At 54.2% G+C, this 19,591-nt stretch overlaps 1 protein-coding gene across 1 annotated transcript; it reads right to left on the bottom strand.

Moving 5' to 3' along the window:
* Positions 1-3,054: 3,054 nt before the first annotated feature.
* On the bottom strand, positions 3,055-17,691 carry RPS6KL1 (ribosomal protein S6 kinase like 1). The gene is made up of 11 exons (XM_045013878.1): positions 17,536-17,691; positions 16,071-16,376; positions 15,340-15,464; positions 13,348-13,440; positions 12,341-12,388; positions 11,320-11,452; positions 7,002-8,000; positions 5,959-6,048; positions 5,678-5,760; positions 5,185-5,280; positions 3,055-5,024 (listed from the first exon to the last, which is right to left on the bottom strand). Exons 2-11 carry the CDS (start codon positions 16,327-16,329, stop codon positions 4,914-4,916), a joined length of 2,037 nt encoding a protein of 678 aa, XP_044869813.1. The 5' UTR covers positions 16,330-16,376; positions 17,536-17,691; the 3' UTR covers positions 3,055-4,913.
* Between the last annotated feature and the right edge of the window lie 1,900 nt (positions 17,692-19,591).

The raw sequence follows: 19,591 nt of genomic DNA, 5'->3' as shown, positions 1-19,591 counted from the left end.
AACCCCAACTGGATAGGAACTTGCAGGGGGTTATGGTTGCAGTGTCATTTTAGGCTGAAAATGCAGGGGTCTAATGTAACAAAGAGAGATTATACCCTAGAAAACATCACTGTGACAGCCCAGTACTGGCAGGATATTGACAAATGACGGCTGTGTGGGGCAGGGTCTCCAAAGCAGTGAGGGAGCTGGAGCTGTTTGCTTTTGGGGAAAGACTGAGAAGTGAAGCTCTAGCACGGCGGTGCCATTAATTTGCTCTTTGCAGAGGGCTCTCACTGAGCAGGTAGAGGAACATTTAGGTTTGCAGAGGAGGGTAGAATTAAGGTTAAAAGAATAAAATGAAGAAATTAAAAGCGGCAGCTGAATCTCAGCCATGACAGTCTGCCATGGTGTGACATTATTGCCCAAGGGAGCAGCATTAGCCCTTGGAACATTAGAAAACAGCTCCTGTCCACGGACTGCATCAGCCCTTGCTGGGTGAGTGCTGGGTAGGTCCCTAGCAGTTGCTTTTACTTGCCCGTTTTACAGCTATAAGCATGGACCAGCCTCTTCTATTAAAGGAGCCAATTGTATCTACAGTAATGGCACTAAGGAGAGGGAACAAGCACCTGCCTCCTGGCTGTAGCTGAAAGCTCTGTGCTGCTGGGTCCTGTAAGTCAAGCCTGCTTCCTTTGGTGCTTGACTGTGGCTTGTGCAGACTCAGGAAAGCTCATGTTCATTGGAAAAATAGCCATGAGGTACAAAATATTTCTCCTTGTACGTAAAGAAAGAAGAAGCCATTGTGCTATGGAATGGCTGCAGGGAGAGCTGCTGTGGAACTGAACTGCCCACCTGGTTATGTTATAAAATGTGTCCAATATCACAAGCCTGCTGCGTGCACAGAGTTAAAAACAAAAGGCAAACCCCACTTGTGGAGCTGAATCCTGGGAAAGGCTAGGCCCTGGGCTGTGGCTGGAGGCTCAGTAAAGCCTTTGGCCCAAGTGGAGCATGAGTTCCAAAGGTACCTCTCCCTCCCCCAAGTCATAAAACCTCAGGGCTGTGAGTTTGTCTGTTAGCTAATCTCATCTGCTCCTTTGATGGGTCAGAAATGTTCCAACTGCACACAAAACAAGTCTACTGTTTCCTTGCAGTGAGAAAACCCACTTTGCAGCTGCTGGCACTTTGCCAAGGTCCCAGAGCAAAGGCCCATGCAGTGTGCCCTGTAATAATCTTAAAATGTCACAGTGGCCCAGAATATAGGGGCAAGAGCTGGATCAGAACAAAAGGGACACATGTCTAACTAATTGTCTTTAATAGCTGCAAGGAGGCACTTTTGCCAACACTGGGCAGGCGCATAAGCGTTGTGGGTGGAAGGAGGATGAATCTCATGGATGGAGGTTAAAGTTTTCCTGTTTTACCCTTATGCTCCACGCTCTTAATTTATGGTGTCACCTGTTTCTTGGCCAGATTAAGCCCAATCCCAGCATCAGACAGGCATGGGGTAAGTGAAAACAGCAGCTGTGGCTAATGCAAATGCAACAGAGCAGTGTGGTATTAGCATTTCTGCCCATGTACAATATACCTTTAACATACCTGACACTGGCACAGACCCAGCTCCTCAGCTGAGGGGGAAAAGCTGTGAGGAAATGGCCTCACCAGGCAAAGCTGCTTCCAGTGACCATGTCTCGCCCCAACCCCCTGCTAGCTCTGATTCACAAAGTGGGGCTTTTATAGTTACAGATGGTGCCCAACCAGCCCCGTTCCCTTGTGTTCAGAGGTGTTTGAAAAAGTTGGAGGCCAGCTGCTCTAGCTTGTCTGTTGTGCAGGTGCTCTTGTGCACACAGATGCAGAGGGGCCTGCCTCCCTGAGGTTGTTGCCAGAAGCACTTTGAGTGCTGGTGGTCAGGTGGAGGGACTGGCTTTCTTTTGCATGGGTCCTCTTCACCCTCTTGCCTAGCTCCTCTTCTGCTCCAAGGCATGGTGCTCTGCTCGTGACACGGCTCACTGTGAGGGCAATACAGTGAGGATTGAGCTGGGGTGTGTGTGTGTGGGGAAATGTCTGTGCCTAGACAGGCAGACACATGCATTCTCTGTCTCCTTAGCAACCTCCCATGCCCCCAGGCCTGTATCCCCCACATACTAGCCAAAAGGACAAGCCAGGAGAGGCAGTTACTAAGTTTCATTTCTTGCTCTTGAGTGGAAGCTCCCCCAGCCATCCAGCTCACTGACGGGGGCAATCCATGAGGCGCTGGGGCAGGGCCTGAGTTAGGTAGAAGCTAGAACCAGTCACCTCCATGTCTGTGGGGAGATTTGCCATTCTTTGCCAGACAGGTAAGGGGACCTCAGCTGCACTGCAGCTTCATTGGCACCTCCACTGATTTCCCTGCCATCTGTACCCACTGCTCCATCCTGCAGACCCCTTGGGGGAACAGAGCTTGGAAACATAAACCCCCTGCAGCATGGCTGTGAGGGGCTTAGGATAGCAGCACACAGTCCATTAGCAGTCTGCTGGCACTGGCCCTTCCATTAGCCTGGCAGCACCTGAGAGCCAAGCAAAGAGCCTCACAGCAGCCATGTCTTCAGAATACAAAGCAGCAGGAGGCCTGGTGGCAATGTTCAGCTCTTTGGCTGCCCCAAGAAGGATGAAAGGGGAAATGAACCAATGGCTCCCCCACCCTATTCTCAGCCACCTGAGAATAAGCAGCTGTTTACTTTAGAAAGGCCCATTCCACTCCCAGCCATCCACCCCCACACTGTGTGGCTCTGTGAATGGGATTCATTCTCCCCTGGGATTTAGGAACTGCCCTCTCTCTACTGTGGTGAGTGCAGGAGACACTCATGCCACAGAGGCTGTTGGGGAGTTCCTGGGCAGATGCTGCCCCAACAGCCAGCTTGAGGTGGTGCAGAACAAGCACAGTGGCAAAGGTGGCACATGGCAACTTAGTCCCTTTGCCAGCCGCTCCTAGCTCACTGCTGGACCTAGGCCACCTCTGCATCTGGCCCTTGCTTACTGGGCCAAGGACTGGAATAGCAGCAGGGCTGCTGCAGCACAGGCTTGAGCTGCCAGAGGTCAGGGAACAGCCCCTGCCTTCCTCTTTCGTTGCACTGCATTTACAGAGCAGTTTAAGGCTCTAGCTGGTTAACGCCTTGCCTGCTCCTGCCACTTGGCCAGTTTCTCAGAAATTAACCACCAGATGCAGGCCTTGCCCTAGGCATTCATTCCACAGTGAGTCACCCTCACCTCATCCTCCAACCTCTTCCTGCCCGCAGCCTTAGAGCCCAGGGGGTTGGGAAGTCAGTAACCTTGGGGACAGAGCACTGGTTGCAAGTACAGCAACATCTCCCTGAAAGGAGAGCTTGGAGAAGGTGCCAAGGTTGCAGTAGCAGGTGTGGGCTGGGGGGTGCAGAGCAGGCAGAAGGAAGAGGGGGAAGGAAATGGCTCCAGGAGGCAAATGAAGGGGGTTCAGTGTGCAGCCACTGTTCTGCAAGGGACAAAAGTAACACAGCCACACAGTCTTACTGAGACAAAAGACAGGAGCACAGAATTCCCTTCTACACACATCTGAAAACCGAGAAGGGAGCAAGGCAGCTTAGGACACCCCACACAGGGGAGGCCTGGCTGTAATGATTAAATAGACCTAAACAGAATGTTCTAAGTCCTATCCCGTGATCTTGACACATGGTCCATAGGGGATGGAGGTTGCCCCAGCCTGGTCAGGGGGTCTCCTGCTCTCATGTGTGAGTGGGGAAGGGGCGTGTGTGTCTCAGACCAGGCCCATGTGCTCACTGAAACTGGAGCCTGACCCTGGCCTTGAGTTCTCAGAGTCCTGTCTGGCAGGAGAGCTGGTGCCAAGGCCTGTGACCTCTGAACAGCTTTGTACCCAACCTAGGAGCCCTGGATCAAGCTCCTGACCTGGGACGGGAATCTGAGCAAGGGCCCCATGGTGTGTAAATCAGAAACAATCCCCCACTTGGGTGAAGCTGTTTTATTGATTTCAGACATTCACTTGGAGCAGGGCAGAGATCCCAGGGGGAGCCTCTCACACCCCGAGGGGAGGGGGGCTCCTCCTCCCCCCTCCCCCAAGACAGCATGGGCAGGTGCTGCTAGTGCACATGCAGCCAGTGAGACACACAGACCACAACCCCAGGCCCCATCTAGTGGTAGGCAGTGGGAGTGCATTAGTAAGCCATAAAGAGCTCAGGCAGCAGCAGAGAAATGGGGACAAAGTAACTGGGATATGATCCCCAGCTGATAAGGGCAGGGAGAACCAGGGAGCTGGTGGAGTCTATGGGCAGAGAAGGAGCTGGACACTAACAGGGGCCCGGCCCCAGAGGGAGATACTGCCCCTCTAGGCCCCTGGGTGAACAGGGGAGTCTCATACAGAGATTGGCTTCCCACACCAAGCACCAGGCAAGGAGAGCCCCACAGAGCTTGTGGGTAAAGAGGGGCGGGAATGTCCCAGGGAAGCCATGGGACAGCAAGGGTAAGCCAAGGTGGCTGAGTTAGGCCCGCTGGCACTGATGTCTTTGCCCCTGTAGGGGTCAGTGACTTTTTACCAGGGTTGGGTTAGATGTAGGGTAAGAATGGGAGGACCTGGGGGCAGGAGGGGAAGGAGACAACGTGACTTGACCCCAGCCTGGCCGGATCTCTTGAAAATGCCACTGCAACACAAATGGAAATTGGTCCAGGAGGAAGAAGCCAAGGCTGCAAATTGGACCCAATCCAGACCCCCACAATCAGCCCTTGCAGAAGTGGACCTCCCAGGCTCACTGGCAGAGCTGCAAGTACCACCCAGGATCACAGGTCCCAGTGATCATGGGGGATAATCTGCCTCTCCAGCAGGATCTGGGTCTCTCCCTGGGCCCCACCCAGCACATCAGCAGCTAGCCCCCTGCCTGACACCATCCTTCACTCCTCGCTGCTCCGCATGGGTCAGTCTAGCCAACCAGCTTGTTCCACTGGATAGTACTGAAGAAGGGATGGCTCTTCAGCTTGTTGACTCCACCTCCTCCAGAGCCCAAGCGTCGCTTGGGGTCAAACTGCAGCAGCTAGAAGGAAATGGACACAGGGATGAGACGGGGAGCAGCAGCACAGCCCCAGTGAGGGCCCTTCCCACCCCTCACCCAGCAGGCTCCAACCAAAGATTCCTTATCCCTGCTCCAGAGCCATGGCCCTGTCCCCCTGCTCACGCCAGCTGGGTGTCCTCACCTCAGTGAGCAGGGATGCAGCAGGCAGGCTGAGCCTCTCTGGAAAGTGCAGCTGGGTGTGAGGGTGAATCCCCGAGGGGTGTCTCTGGGACAGCGACTGCGGGAGAGACAGGCAGACAGTGAGGAGAACCCTGTGCAGCGGGCACTGTTCAGAGAGAGGAATGTCCTCCGTACACCTCATCTGCCACTGCCCCTCCCCAAGCATCACAGGAGTAACAGTCCCAGTGCCCATCTCCCACAATTCAATGGCTCATCAGCTTCAGGCCCTCAGCACCCCAGGGGAGCAGCATCCAGATATCCAGGCTCCAGTACTAGGAGTCACGTGCCCAGTGACAACTCAGCCTGGAGCCCAAGCTACACTCCAGGACACTAGTACCAGGATGCAGACTCCTCCTAGCCCCCTCCCCCCCCTCCGTGCACTGGGGCACCAACACTAGGATTGATACTATGCTGCCCCCTGCCTGATATAAGATGGGGACACAAAAACCACTCACTGTTCCTGTCAGTAACTCGTACAGCAGGGACCCAAAGCTCCACCAGTCACAGGCCTCAGTCAGCTCAGAAATCCCACCCACTTCTGCAGAGAAAGCCAAATGAGTTCAAGATCAAATAGGAGGGAGATGCTGAAAGGCAACCGCGCATCAAGCTCCCATGGGCGCTGGCGGCTGCTGCCCTTGGAAGAGATCAGGCAGACAGGGAGATGCTGCTGGGCAGATATAAATCTCTTGCGGTGTCTCAAGGGGGCATCGGAGAAGGCAGTAGACTGTTCCCTTACCTGGGGCGCTGTACATATCTTCTAGGGCCTGGCTGCAGCACTGTGGCTCCACCTCTGTCCACTGGCCAAAGAAGGTGAGACGGATGTGACCTGTGAAACAGCACCAGTCAGGGGCAGGTAGGGAGGTCAGGACAAAAGACACCCAATAATTGCAGCATGTGCCACAAGCCATGGCCCTATCGCTCCAGGCTCCTGTCCCCTGCAACGGGATCTAGTGGGAAAAGCTGCCCCACTGGCACCTCCCCTGTGCCCTGCAACATAGCTGGGCTCCAATGTTTTCACTGCTCTGAGCCCCAACAGAGCACCAGGCCCCAGAACATGTGATTCCCACATGCACAGTGACAGCAGGGAGTAGACTCTACTGGGGAAGGGGCAGTGGGAATGACAGGTCTGCAGCTAGTGGAAGGACTGGGTAGGATGGGATCCAAGCAAAAGTAACTGGATGGAGCAAGAAGAGAGGATGAGGGGCAAGGGTCATTTTTCCCAGCTCCTCATTTAAAGGATCCCTGCAAGGATTCACTGTTTATTTTGTAGGTTTCTAAACTGCCCCACATTTTCATCACACAGACACACACCCACCTCGAGAGAAGAGTCAGGCCATGCAGTGCACTCTGGAGAGCACTGAACTCAGGCTGCCAGACCAAGGGTGGGAGGGCTGACTTGCAGAATCAAAGGCCCCCACACCATTAGCCCTGGGGACTGTTAGCCTGACTGCCCCAGCTAATCTTAACTTCCCCTGTGGAGGCTCAGAGGGGTGTCCCAAGTAGCCAGGACCCCCCAGGGAACAGGATGTGTTCCATGTGGATAACATTGCTGAGCAGCCTTGTTCTGCCTCATGCACAACAGACTGTAGCAGTCTTCTAGAAGCCACTAAGGCCCGGAGCACAGGGGTGGGTCTGGATCAGAGATGCTCAAACTTCACAGAACAAATACAGAGAGATGCAGTGAGGGGGCAAACCATCCTGGAGTGAATCAGATGCCACAGGCCCCCCTGTTGAGGGGATAAAACCCCTCCTCATGCTATAGCCTCAAGCAGCACCTACCGGCACCATCTAGCAGCAGGTTTCTGGGGTTGAGGTCCCGGCACAGCACTCCCTGTTGGTGGAGTCCCTCCAGAGCCAAGAGCATTTCAGCTGCCCACAGCCGGATGAGCTCCTCGTTCACATCCCAGGTCCCCTGGCCATCCCCTCGGAAAGAGCGATGGGGTGGAGGCCCACGCTGTCCTGCAGTTGGATGCTCTCTGTGCTGACCATGGCCTGCTCCTTCTTGGGCCCTTGAGATGCTCCTCAACAACTCCTGCCCCCCAGAGTCACACCAGTAGGACTTGCTGGAGCTGTGCAGGGTGGTTCCAGGGTGCAGCTGCCTTTTTCCTGGGAGAGCCACTGGGGACCGTGTGGGCTGAGCCCAGGGAGCATCAGACACCTGGCAAACTCGAGGTTCCACCTTCACCAGGTGGCCTCCTCCCATAGCCTTCGGGACTGCAGCAGGAGACTGGGGCAGCCTTTCATCAGCCAGTAGCCTTGTGTCCTGCTGAGAATCTTCCCTCTCTGATACACTGCTGACACCATCACTGCTGGTTAACAAGTCACATGACTGGGAGGTCAAACTCTGGTTAGTCAGATGGCTGTATCCCTTGGCCATTGCCATGAAGACAGAATCAGTGACACCAAACAGAGTGTGTGTTGCACCTGAATCCTTCCCCCCAGTAACTCCCTTATGGCCATTGGCACATCCAGTATGGAACCTGCAGTCAGTCCCTGGTCTGGCATCCATGTGGTCAGGTGACTGCTCCCGAGAGGACGATTGGTCAGCAATTTCTGGTGGGTGGCGATTCACAGAGGTTGAGAGGTCAGTGCCATTCTCTGGGCAGAAGCTGGAGCTCTGGCTGGACTGAGGGCCAGCCCCCGAGCAGGTTCCTACTTGCTGCTTCTCACCATGGCCCACCAAAACTGAGTTGGACTTTGGGATTAGGCTACTGGGGCCATCAGAGGAACCTTGCTGTAAACGAGGCCGGGAGTGGAGATGGGACCAGAGTGTCCCCCCTGGAGAGTGAAGGGAAGGCAGAAAGTATTATAGGGTGGAAACCATTCCAGGTCCCTGGCAGACAGACACCCCAACCACCTGCTACCCTGACACCAGCCTTCAGGGCTCAGCAGGCATCAGGCTCACATGCTGAGCAGCTTAAATTCACATGCTGAAAAAAAAAATTCATCTAGAATCTTCTCTGGGCCCCATAATCACAGTGGGTTCCTCTCTCCCCTTCTTTCTGGCCTCATAAGCAGCTTGTCTCCACCTCTTCTTCCTTCCAGGGCCCAGTTCCACCCGCTCTCCTCAGCCCCTTTGATCCCAACAGTTGTCTCCCTCCCAGACCTCAGATCATTTTCACCTCTCCTCCTGCCCCATGACCATTTCCTCTATGCCCCCAGAAGGCCTTTCTGGCCCCCCATGACAAGGAAGATGAGGCACTGTCAGAGACTGAAGTGCCCAAAGAGGGGGTGCGGGAACAAACAGCTAAATTATAGATCAGTGAGTCCCCAGGCTCGGATGGCATTCACCCAGGAGTTTTCTGCAGGAGCTTGACTATGAAGTGGCTGAGTAGTTAACAAAAATCTGCGGTCACATTAAAATCAGCTACTCCATGAGTAACACAAGGGTAGCAAATGTGGCACTTATGTGAGAGAGGCACAAGAATAACACTGGGAACTGCAGACCAGTGAGCCCTGCAGCCAGAGGAGAACTCCCCTGGTGGAGGGGAACTCTTCCCCGGCACAGTCAGCCACCACACAAGCTATCCCCTCTGCCAATCATCACACTCCAGCACAGGGGACAGGGGGAGGGAGGGGTGGCAGAGGAAGGACGGAGCTATGCTGATCCCTAAGGGCCCTTATGCCAGCAGCATCAGTTAGCACCCCTCAGACTGCTCTATAGCTCATGCTGAGGCAGGGGTGGCACAGAATCTGGAAGACTTAATCAGCTCCCTGTTGCCCCCCCCAGTCTCTATCTTCCAAGTCTAAATGATAATGACATGATGGGGGCAAACTGCAGGGCTTCTGCAAAGGAAAATCATGCCCCTCTAATCTAGTGGCTCAGCAAAATACTGGGGGAGAAAAGGAGAACAGGCCAATGTAGTTTACACATGCTTTCAAAAACAAGAAACAATTTTACAATGCCCCTCAAAAGTGACTAACAAAATAGTCCTGGGGTGAGAGTACAGCTCTGTCCCTTAGCCCATTTCTAATCCCTGACAGAAAACAAAGGATAGGAAATATATTTTCAGCATGGCAACAAAACAAAAACAACAACAACAAAAAAAAGGTTGAAAGAGGCACTCTGAGGAGCAGTACTGTGCATTGTGCTTATTAACACTCTGGGAGAGGGGTGAGCAGTGGGCTGGCAACATTCACAGCTAATTATTTACATAAGTGGAGACTAAAGACTGAGGAACTCTTGAGCGAATGGGCGAATGGACAGCACCATGGCAAACAGAATTCAGTGTTGACGAAGCAGGATGATGCACGCTGGAAGGAACAATCTGAATTACTCAGATGAGGGGCTAAATAGAAATGAGCTGCAGCCACACAGGGGAAAGGCTTAGGTGCCATCACAGAGTGACAATCTCTGCTCAGCACCATTGGGCAATAAAACAAAGTGTCAGGATGCTTAAGGAGTGGAACTGAAAATATTCCTGGCAGTAGGATAATGCGGTTGTGTTCTCATTGTGTGGATGAAGGGAAGGACATGTGGTATTGTGGGTTTCAGCCAGGCCTCAACTTTATTAGTCAAACTACATCCAAATTTCCCATCGGTGGGCAGCCCAGCGCAGTCCCTCACACCCCATTGATCCTTTGCCAATTCTGGGGGGTTCCCACTGCAGGGGGAGCTAATCATCACACTAGGAGGGAATTTGTATGCCTCCACTTGCCCACTAGCATCCGTCCCCCTTTCGGGGGCAGAGACAAGAGGGGACCACATCCCCAGCCAGCACTGCCATCAAGCACATTGAAGTAGTCTCCTGGCCCCTGGTTCACATTTGCCCCCAAGGGGTTGGGCACCATGCCCCTATCTCATAAAGAGATGCCCTTGGGATGCCCACTATGGTACCTTTTTGGATCAGAGCCTACATTAGCGAGTTCCTGCGCTGGGCACCTGCCAAAAGTTGGGACAACTAAACAGTTCCCATGTGGGTCCAAACTGTGACCTCTGAGAAGGGAGAATTCCAGCCTTCCGGTTGCCCCAAACCCAAACCCTAGCTTTTGCAATGAGGAAGGCAAAAAAAAACAAACCAAAAAACCCAGCCAGCCTCCACCGATCTGGTGGTATGGGGAAAAACATTCCTTCCAAGCCCCAAAGCAGTAACTAGCACAGCCCGCAGTGACCTAGGGTGGACTGTCTGCCGGAAACCAGCGAACAGGAAGTGGCTCTGAGCATATGGCTCCAAATCTCATGCCAAATACCATGAGATCTCAATCCTTCCCCAGAAGTCCTGTTGGGGCTGGACCTGTCCCATACTCTTGCCTTCTCCTATCACGGGAACCACCAGAACACACCCCTCACTAGGCTCTGAACCCTCTTATCTTAGTTAGTGGTGCACACTCCCACCTGGAGCACCGTGCTCTGGTCACTCTCTCACAGGCTGGATATAGCCGAAAGAGAAGGGCTTCAGAGACGGGAGTGCAAGTGATTGAAGCCCTGGGGGGGGTGGGGGGACTTCCAGGCCAGGACCCAGAGTGACAAGTTCAGAGAGTTTAGTTTAAAGAGGACGTAAACAGGAGGGACATGATACAAGTCTACAAAATAATGCCTGACAGCAGAGTCTGAGAGCAGGTAGTGGGGTACATAGCTGTGCACATGCTCATTCCAACTGAGGGGGTTAGGGAGAACTTGCCCTGAAAGGTTATTTCACAATCTGTCCACAACAGGGTTTTCTGCACCTTCCTCAGATACATTTGCTATTGGCCACCACGGGAGACTGGATACTAGACTAGACACATCAATGGTCTGATCAGTACAGCAATTTCTATGTTCTGATGAGCTTCCATTCTCTCCCTCTGGTCTCCATAAGCCCAGCAGCTCTGCTTCCAGTAACCTGGAGCCCCATCATCATACCCAGGCCTCCACCAGCCTAATCTCTACCCTAATCTCTCACCCACATGGATCCCAGAAGCCTCTTATCTATTCTTCCACGCCCGCAATGCTGCTTGCTGGCTCCCGCTGCAGGGTCTCTGAGCCCTGCAGAATCACCCTCACTGCAAAACATAGCCCCAAACAGCTCTAGCACATGAGAGAGACTCACTTCAGATCAGGGTCAGAGAAGCAGGGGGTAAGATAAGAAGGAAGCAGAGTCCTGGTGCTCACACTCACCCTGCACATGCTCGAGGTGGAGGAAGATGGAGTCTTCGCTCACATAGTAGCGCAGCAGCTTGGCCACGAAGGGGACTCCATGAGGGATGATGGTCTGCCGCTCACGGGTCTCCACGTGGGATTTGGGGAGGCTCTGCATGGAGAACATACAGCTGGGAACTTTGAGTGTCACTGAATCCCTGGAGACTGGCCACCACCAGGGCAGAAGACTGAATGGGAGGGACTATTGGTCTATTCCATTCTGACAAGCCCCTCATTCCTACCTCTGTCCACCAGGGTCGTACAGACTAGAGCTCTCCATCTGTTGAGCTCAGCAAACCCTGCTCAGACAGCCCTACCAATACACTCACACAGCGTCCCTTGCTACTCCACACCTGGGCTCCCACACAGCTCTGCCAATGCAGGTTATTCCTGATCTGTAATCTCTATCGCTATTCTGAGGCTGGCCCCCACCCACAGAGCTCTGCCCATCCACCTCAATCCCTCCAGCTACTCCAGTCCTCTCCATGCCCACAGCTCCAGCTGATGCCCCTCATTCTTACCCCACAGCCTCCAAGCTCTCTGTTATTACAGTTCTGGGCTTTTCATGAGCAGTGATAATCACTCCTAACTGTGCTGGACAAATGCCCCAGGGACTCAGACTGAGAACTCCCAGACTCATGTAATTTCTGCTCCAATTCATGTTTGGACACAGATCCATGGCTTGGGTTCCACCAGCTCCATTGGACTGAGTTCCATTAGAGGGACAGTGGGAAGGCAGCTCATGTCTGAGTGACCAAGGAGACTGAATTCCCCTCTGATTGCAGGAGATAAGGGGGGGGTGGAGTCATGCCAGGACAAGGGAGACTTTAGGGGGACATTGGATACTACTATAAAATTTATTTCTTCTGAATAGCACAAACCAGAGCTGAGGAACCCATGGGAAATACTCCTCAGGTCAGGCTGGTATGGGACACCCCTTGCTGGAGGGTTCCCCCAAAGGAGAGGGAGATGGAGGAGCCCAGGGGTAGGAAACACCCACCTTAAGTATAAAGGTCCCCCCAGTGGCTGGATCCTGGACTAGCTGCACCTGCAAGCAATGGTGACAGCCCAAATCAGAAACGGTGAACTCTGTCACCCCAAGTCCCATTTCAGTCTCAAAGTTACCTCTTTTCCTTACTATTTTGGTGTCTCTAGCTGCCCCTGCCCTCCAGCCACATTTTTAATCAGTCAACATTAGTTACCTCAGAAATAGGGAGACAAGGAATACAGGAAGAGTTAGTGACACTAAACCAGGGTGGGGGAGGGGGGGAATCCCACAGCATTTTCAGCTTCCAGCATCATTATTTTATGTTCCTCCCTTTAGGTCTGTGTAACACGTTTCATCCGACCTTTGGGCCTTGCCAGTGGAGAGGGGTGGGGTGGGGGGAGGCAGAAGGGAATTAATCTTGTCACACAAAATTCTGACTCTCCTTAGGGGCCCAGAGGGAAGGAACCTAACGCCTTCACTCCAAGGCCCCAACATGCTGAGGTGCATGGAAACGAACATCCATTATCCAGACTTCTGCTGGGGTCTATGAAACCTATAGGGCATCCATTGCCATAGCAACTGGGCATCAGTTTATGGAGGCAAAATGTAGCTATGCAGGTTGGAATCAGGCAAAGACATTGAGTTGTTTGCAAAGGTCTTGGGGCCTTTAATGGCTGCGAGTGGTCAGGACATTGGTTTTACTTCTCATCCAACAGTGCCCCTAGTGGCACAGTACGCCCCCCCACTACCCAGGGGTCAGTACTAGCTCAGAAGAGAGAGAACCCCCTGAGACACCAATACCATTCTGGGCCTCCTGCCAAGGCACTGGGGCCTTGCCCGTTCAATCAGTGGTCAGCTCAGACTGCCCCTTGCTGAGTCACCCCACTCCCTTTAGCACTCAGGTTTTCCCTGGTGGGAGAGGTGTGGGTGACCAGCCTCAATCCTGCTTGGCATGCACAATGCAAGGGGCTCTCAGCACCTGATGTCCAGGCTGCTGTGACTCTGCTGCAGCTCCTTACCTTCTCAATCACTCCCACAACCTTGCAGCGCCTCAGGTTCTCCACAGCCGAGCTGAGCGTCCTGATGGGCCGAAAGCGAAGGCTGCTGTAGCCCTGTGAGGCAGTGAAAAATGAGAATGAGGATCCTGGAGATGTTCTTGTCCAGGGGTGCAGCTGGAAGGGGTCTCCCTTTTCATCTGTGGGGAGCCAGAAAAGCTGCCAAACCTAAACATTCAGACACCATCAGCGACGCACACCCAAAATTGTGACTGTTTTAAAAAGAAAAGAAAAGAAATGGACTCTGGTTTCAGCCAGTGTCTGGATTTCTGAGCCTTTAGAGCGAAGCTCCTACCTCCAGCAGATGTAAGTTCAACCTTAAGTGCAGACACAGAACTGGGGACTGCCCTTACCCTCTCCTAACTCTTGAGGTGGGGCAGTTGCCATTCTACCCCCCGCGTTCACTCAGCTCCCACATTCGTCTCCTGCCCCAGCCTAGGCTATCACTGTGCCCTACCCAGCATCTTGCCACACTCTTCTCTCTGCTTGCTCCACAATCTTCTGCTCTCACACTCCCTCCTTTTCCCCCTCCATTTGCTGCACCCCATACTCTCCCTCTCTAACCTCCCCAGTCCCCAAAGTCACCCCCTGCCCCCCAACAGTAGCCCTTCCTGCTCTCCCCACATTCTCCGTCCTGTCTCACTGCTTCACACATTCACCTGATCTTCCAATCTGGGTCCCAGCTCCTCACATGCCCTTTACCCCCACACCACTGGTCTCATTCCCTGCCCCTCCACATTCCCCTGCCTCCTGTCTGGTCCGCACAGGGTGACTGGTGGCTGCCATCTTAGCCAAGGACAGTCTGGCTTCAGTCCCATTGGGAAGAAAGAGAAATGGAAGCCATTTTCACTAGAGGCAGGCATGGTGTCCACCTTAACTGAGGGAAGCCTGTGGCTTCAGCACTTCTGAAAACAAGGGATCACAGCCATTGTTAATAATGAGAAAAATCACAAGAAAAATTTAGGCTTAAATAAACCACCTAAAAAACCTCATGAGTCCCAATAATGCCATGGGCTATGGTTGTGCTGAGCCATCTCAGCCCTTCACCTCTGCAGCTGGGTAGTGTCAGCTCCCCTTCAGCCACCACCCCTCCTATAGATGCCATCAACATTCTGCAGCTGGTGCAGGACTCAATCTTGGTTTGGGCCCAGCTTATCCAACAAGGGCAGCCTGGGGTCTATGCTAGGGCAGGAAGGAGCCTGCAGGGCTCTGGGAGCTGAGGGGTGATCTCCTTGCAGAACCTTGTTTTGAGTCACAGTAGCCCCTAAACCTCTCCCTCACTGCCTTGACCAGCACCATAAAATAGATCCTCTCTGTCCAGCAGCACCCAGAGCATGGCAGAGACACACAGCCCAGACCTGCATTCATGCAGACCCATAGACAGGAGCTGCCATCCCACGAGAGCAGCTGCATCTGAGGGACTGCAATGGTGGGAGAGTTTCAGAACAGTGCAGTGCAGACAAGCCCCATTACTCAGGTCAGCCCCATTACAGTTACTTTTCAAGCCACTGCTGTGTGTCATGTAGGTCAAGAATAGCCACTCCTCTGGGTGCTCCAGACAGGGCCGCCCCAGGAAGCGGTCATTTAAGGTACTGAGAAAGAGCTTCTCTAAACCTTGTCCCCTGGTGACATTTGGTAGTTGACATGCAGGATCTGGAGCCAGCCATCACTAGGCCGAATTACATCTCCCTCACTACTGGGCACTGTTCAGCCTTTCCCTGATCAGGATGCCAGTGTTATAGCCCTACTGGCACCTTTGTATGTTTAGGGTTTGGGATTGGTAGCCATGTGGGTCCTAGACCTCCCCCCAACACAGCTGTTCCACATGAATCCCAGTCAGCCCCACACAGGAAGTCCAACCAGCACCACATGTGCTGTCAGTATTGCACCCTGAGGTCCCGGCCAGGGCAATCAGGGGGTCCCTATGAAGCCATTTTCCCAGCCCCACCTCCTCACCGTGGCAGTGGAACTCCCGTTCCCCAGAGTCCGCTGCAAGTGGCAGTTAAAGATCTCCTCAGCCCGTTTCAGGTACTGTGTGATCTTCCGCTTCACAGCCTCACGGCGCTCCTTATTGGGGTCGACTGCAAGGGACACAGCTTTAGTCACCATTCCAGGCCCTCATCACACTCTGGCCAACATGTCTCAATGTCACATGGCTCATCCAGATGCTCTGCCCCTCATAACGCCTCATCCTCACACCATGTCCCAATGCCATTTCCCTGCATGCCACGTTTTCCCCACATCAGCCAGTCACTACCCTGCAGACCTGCCTTCAGTCATAATCCTTTTCCTCATGCCTCCTTGCTTGACAGCTGGTGATGGGAATGGGTCAATCATCCTGCCCACTCTGCTCCCTCCCCATGCCAGCTAGTCATGGTGCCAGCCCCACCATCCCTGGCTGCTACCATAGAGACCCAGAGAACTCCATCGTAAAGCCATGCAGATTCTCCTCCCCTTAAATACTGCCAAAATGTGCACATAATCTCAGCGTGCTGCCAAGTGCCCTGTACCACCAACCCCCAGTCCCTTGTGTAGCCCCCACACACAGCCACTGAGCACTCATACCCCGTGTGCTGCCAATCCTCCCGTGCTCAATGCACCCCAGCACCCCTGAACCTCACAGGCTACCAAGCCTCATATACCCTGCATCTTTTGCACCTTACACTCCCGCCCCTAGCCCACCATACCCTGCACGCCGCTGAGCAGCACATCCACCCCATTCTTGTAGTGATTGAAAGCCTCCTCATAGTCCTCGCTCACATCCCGCTCCAGTGCCAGGCGGATCTGCTTTGCTGCATCCACCAGGTAATCCCGCTTCCCAGCTCCGTGCACATCAGGGCCCCCTGGAGAGACACGGCTCCGAATCTGCTCGAGGTACATTCGGGCCTGGGAGAGTGCCCGGGAACAGGACTCCGAGTCCAGGCGCTCACGGGAGACTCTGCTCATGGCTTGGCCACTCTCAGGGCATCCTCAGCAGCTCAGTCCCTGCAATCCTGGAAAAGGGGGTGGGGGTAAGGCAGATGAGAAACAAAACAAAGCCCCTTCAACACAACACTGGGGAGGAGTTGGGGGCAGTAGAAGGGAGGGCGCTGGCAAGTTTGAGAGGGCAGCAGGGGGGTGCAGGTCAGGCCTTGCACATTAGCAGACTGGCTAGTGGAGGAAACCGAGCCTGGAATAGCCGGTCAGGAGTGAATCACTTTGGCAGAGCTATTTAGGGGACCAGGATTGGAATAGCAGGGCATTAGCAGGGCTGGGTGGGGGTGACAAGAATTGGAGTAGCAGGGAAAGGGTGGCTGCAGGTTGGGAAGCAGGAACATTCGCAGAGCTGTGCTGGGGCACCGCTGCTTCCGCAAAGAAAAAGTGAAAGGCTATTTCTGGTCTCTTATCACTGCTGACACAAACTACGACCAAGCAGGAAATGGATCAGCAGCTGCAAACTGCAGGAGAGTACAATCATGAGCCAAAGCTCTCGCCCCAGGGCCTCCACGTTTAGGATCAGGATTGATCATCCCTCCAAAGGAGATGTAACAAAGGGTCTCTATGGATGGCACAGGCAGGGCACTGGAGTCTTTCATGTGGATTCCACTCTGGCTGAACAGGCTAATAATCCAGGAGATACAGACCAACACTGGTCACAACAAGCATTTGCACCTACTTGCCCCGCTCTGCCTGGAGCTGCCTCAGGTTAACAGAGCCATTCACAAATGCATGGGACTACAGTTTGCAGGGCTTGGTGCTGGCAGGGCACTGCTGTGAGGAAGCTCACATTCAGGGGCGCCGCTGGAACAATTTGTATAGGGGGGGTGCTGAGAGCCATTGAACCAAACTGTAAACACAGTCTATGCTGGAAACCACTTCCAGCCAGGGGGGAGCGACAGCACCTGTGCTCACATTGCTGGAGTCCCCGCTGCTCTGGGCAGGCTGCTGCTGGCGCTGGTGGCCATAGGAAGGCCCTGCTAGGAAGATGGTAGCAGCAGTGAAACAGCACCAACGGGCCCCACTACTTGGCTACAAACCCACCCTCCTGCTCGGAGAGCGGAGCGAGAGGGAGGGGACCAGGAGCCCGAGTCCCAGCCCCGCCAGGGAGCCAGCCTGATCCCACGGGGCTCGGGCAGTTCTGGGGCAGATCACATGCACGAGGAAGACAGGTACCTGGTGGAGTCAGGAGCCTGGTCCCTCGCTGGGGGTGCGGGACCCACCTCGCCCCCATGGAGCCGCTCCCCTCGCCCCGCTGCTGGGGCCGGGCCGGTTTCCCCGAGCGCGGAGCGAGGTGCCGGCTCCCCACAGCCGCTGCGGTTGGCTGCAGATGAGCTCATCCCGCGGCCTTTAGAATAAAGCACCAATCCTGGGGCAGCTCAGCCACCGGCTGCGTCTTAAAGAGGCAGCGCCCGCGCCCGCGCCCGCACCGGAGGGGGAGCGGAGGGCAGAGCCCGAAGGCGCGCAGCGGGGCGGCGGGGAGAGCCTGGATCAAAGGTCTCAGGGTCAAAACATTGCCCTGGAAGTGGCGAAGCGGGAGAGCTGCCCGCAGCCAGCCGGGGCCGGGGCCGGGGCCGGGGCCTGGGAGGGGCAGGGGGCGCGGCGCGGCGACTTCCCCGCTACAACACGGGAAAGAGACACCCGGGGACCGTGGGGCTGTTGATAAATCAGGTGGCGGACGAAGCTCGGATTGTCCAGGCTCTTCCCGTCTGCATCCATCCCGGGTGTGTCACGCACCGTGCAACCCCTGAATCAGGGCCCCAAATGCCTGCGATCCCAAGCCGCCCTCCAGCAGGAAATGTAAAGCAGAGTCGCTGGACAGCTGGGATTGAGGAGCAGAGATGGGAATTCCCCTCCCATACCGCTGAGCAGCCCTGGCAGGTGAGCATGCTGCCTGCACAGAGACCGGGGGAGTGGAGGAACTAGAAGGCAGGGGACTGAGGGAATTGACAAGCCAATTTACTGTACCACTGACAAGTTGTAGGATGAAAAAAGGATGATGAGGACACCCATCGTCACACTGTCAGAACTTGTGTAAGGGATACAGACCCTCAGGGTGTAAATCAGAACTGACAGGAGCAGGAAGAAACTTCTCCTGTGGGCAGGTTATTCCATACCTGGATTATTAACTATTATTATTATTTTGCACCTTCCTCTGAAGCATCTGGTTCTGGCCACTGTGAGAGACCAGATGCTGCAGTAGGTGGATCACTGCTCTGCTCTTGTGCGGTGATTCCTATCTTTGAACTCTGAGGTATCCGCATATTGGAGGGGAGAAAACATGGGCCCAGATTCATCCCTCAGGGTGTGCTCTGGTTTCCAAGACCCATATGGGCCCAGCCACAATGGTGAATAGCTGGAGTCTTGAGACAACTGTGGTGTATAGGAATTGGGTCAAACATGGTTATTCGGACTCCCAACTGTGCCAGTGTGGTTTCATCATGTTCTTAACGGCATTTAGAGCTCTAAGACACAACAACCCAGCTGCTACCCTCCTATTCCCAGCCTGCTCTCCAGTGTTGCCTGTGCTGGGTGTTTCCAAGTGTGGGGAGCAGGTACAGAGCTGTCTCTGAGGCTCCCACAGACAATCTTCTGTGCCAGGGTATTCCCTGAAGGGGGGGGGGCTTACACCTGCCCTATAGCCCCTTTGCACCAGCACAGCCAGTGCGGAGGGGCTGTAGGGCAAGGGTGAAGGCCTCCAGTGACTGATCACCAATAAAGGAAGGGGGTGGGGAGGTAAGGAGAGAGGTGGCATATGTGGAGAAAGAGGTCGGGGAAGATCAGAGGAGAAAATGGAGCATGTCACCCCTTTGGCAAGGGATTTAGAGTTAATTTCAGAGCTGGGAAGGTGATGGAGAACGGGGGAGAACACAACCTGGCCCAAGGGAGACAGCTGGCTGCAGCACTCAGGCCCCCTATGGTTTAGAGTCTCAGAAAAGTTGAAATGTGTGAGTTGCCTGGGAGGTGACTGAGGATTTCAGCTCAGGACAGGGAGTGCTGCCCAAACTCCCATAGGCCTTTCTGCACTACCAAGTGAGTGTGACTGTTCCTAGCTGGGGTTGCATAGCTCAATTAAAGCTAACAGGATGGTTTGCATCTACACTTGCATCCATGCTTGTGTCTCTGAGTTGTTCAACTGCCCTGCAGCTACACTGGGACAGCATTCAGTTAAGTGTTATGACTTATGGGTATGCATCCCACAGTTCCCTGGGAAGGCAACTTCTGCATGGCC

The sequence above is a fragment of the Mauremys mutica genome, chromosome 4 (assembly GCF_020497125.1).
Source record: "Mauremys mutica isolate MM-2020 ecotype Southern chromosome 4, ASM2049712v1, whole genome shotgun sequence".
NCBI classification, from domain to species: domain Eukaryota; kingdom Metazoa; phylum Chordata; order Testudines; family Geoemydidae; genus Mauremys; species Mauremys mutica.
The sequence above is the reverse complement of the archived record's forward strand: the minus strand, read 5'-3'. Positions and strand labels throughout refer to the sequence as shown.

What these genes read in the sequence shown, in the direction of transcription:
- RPS6KL1 (XM_045013878.1), bottom strand. Translation starts at nt 16,329, where the DNA reads ATGAGCAGAGTCTCCCGTGAGCGCCTGGACTCGGAGTCCTGTTCCCGG. An exon ending in CCACCTCGAGCATGTGCAGG is followed by an intron (nt 8,001 to 11,319) that starts GTGAGTGTGAGC and finishes TTCACTCTCCAG; the next exon opens with GGGGGACACTCTGGTCCCAT. An exon ending in CCTGCTGCTAGATGGTGCCG is followed by an intron (nt 6,049 to 7,001) that starts GTAGGTGCTGCT and finishes GCTGTTTCACAG; the next exon opens with GTCACATCCGTCTCACCTTC.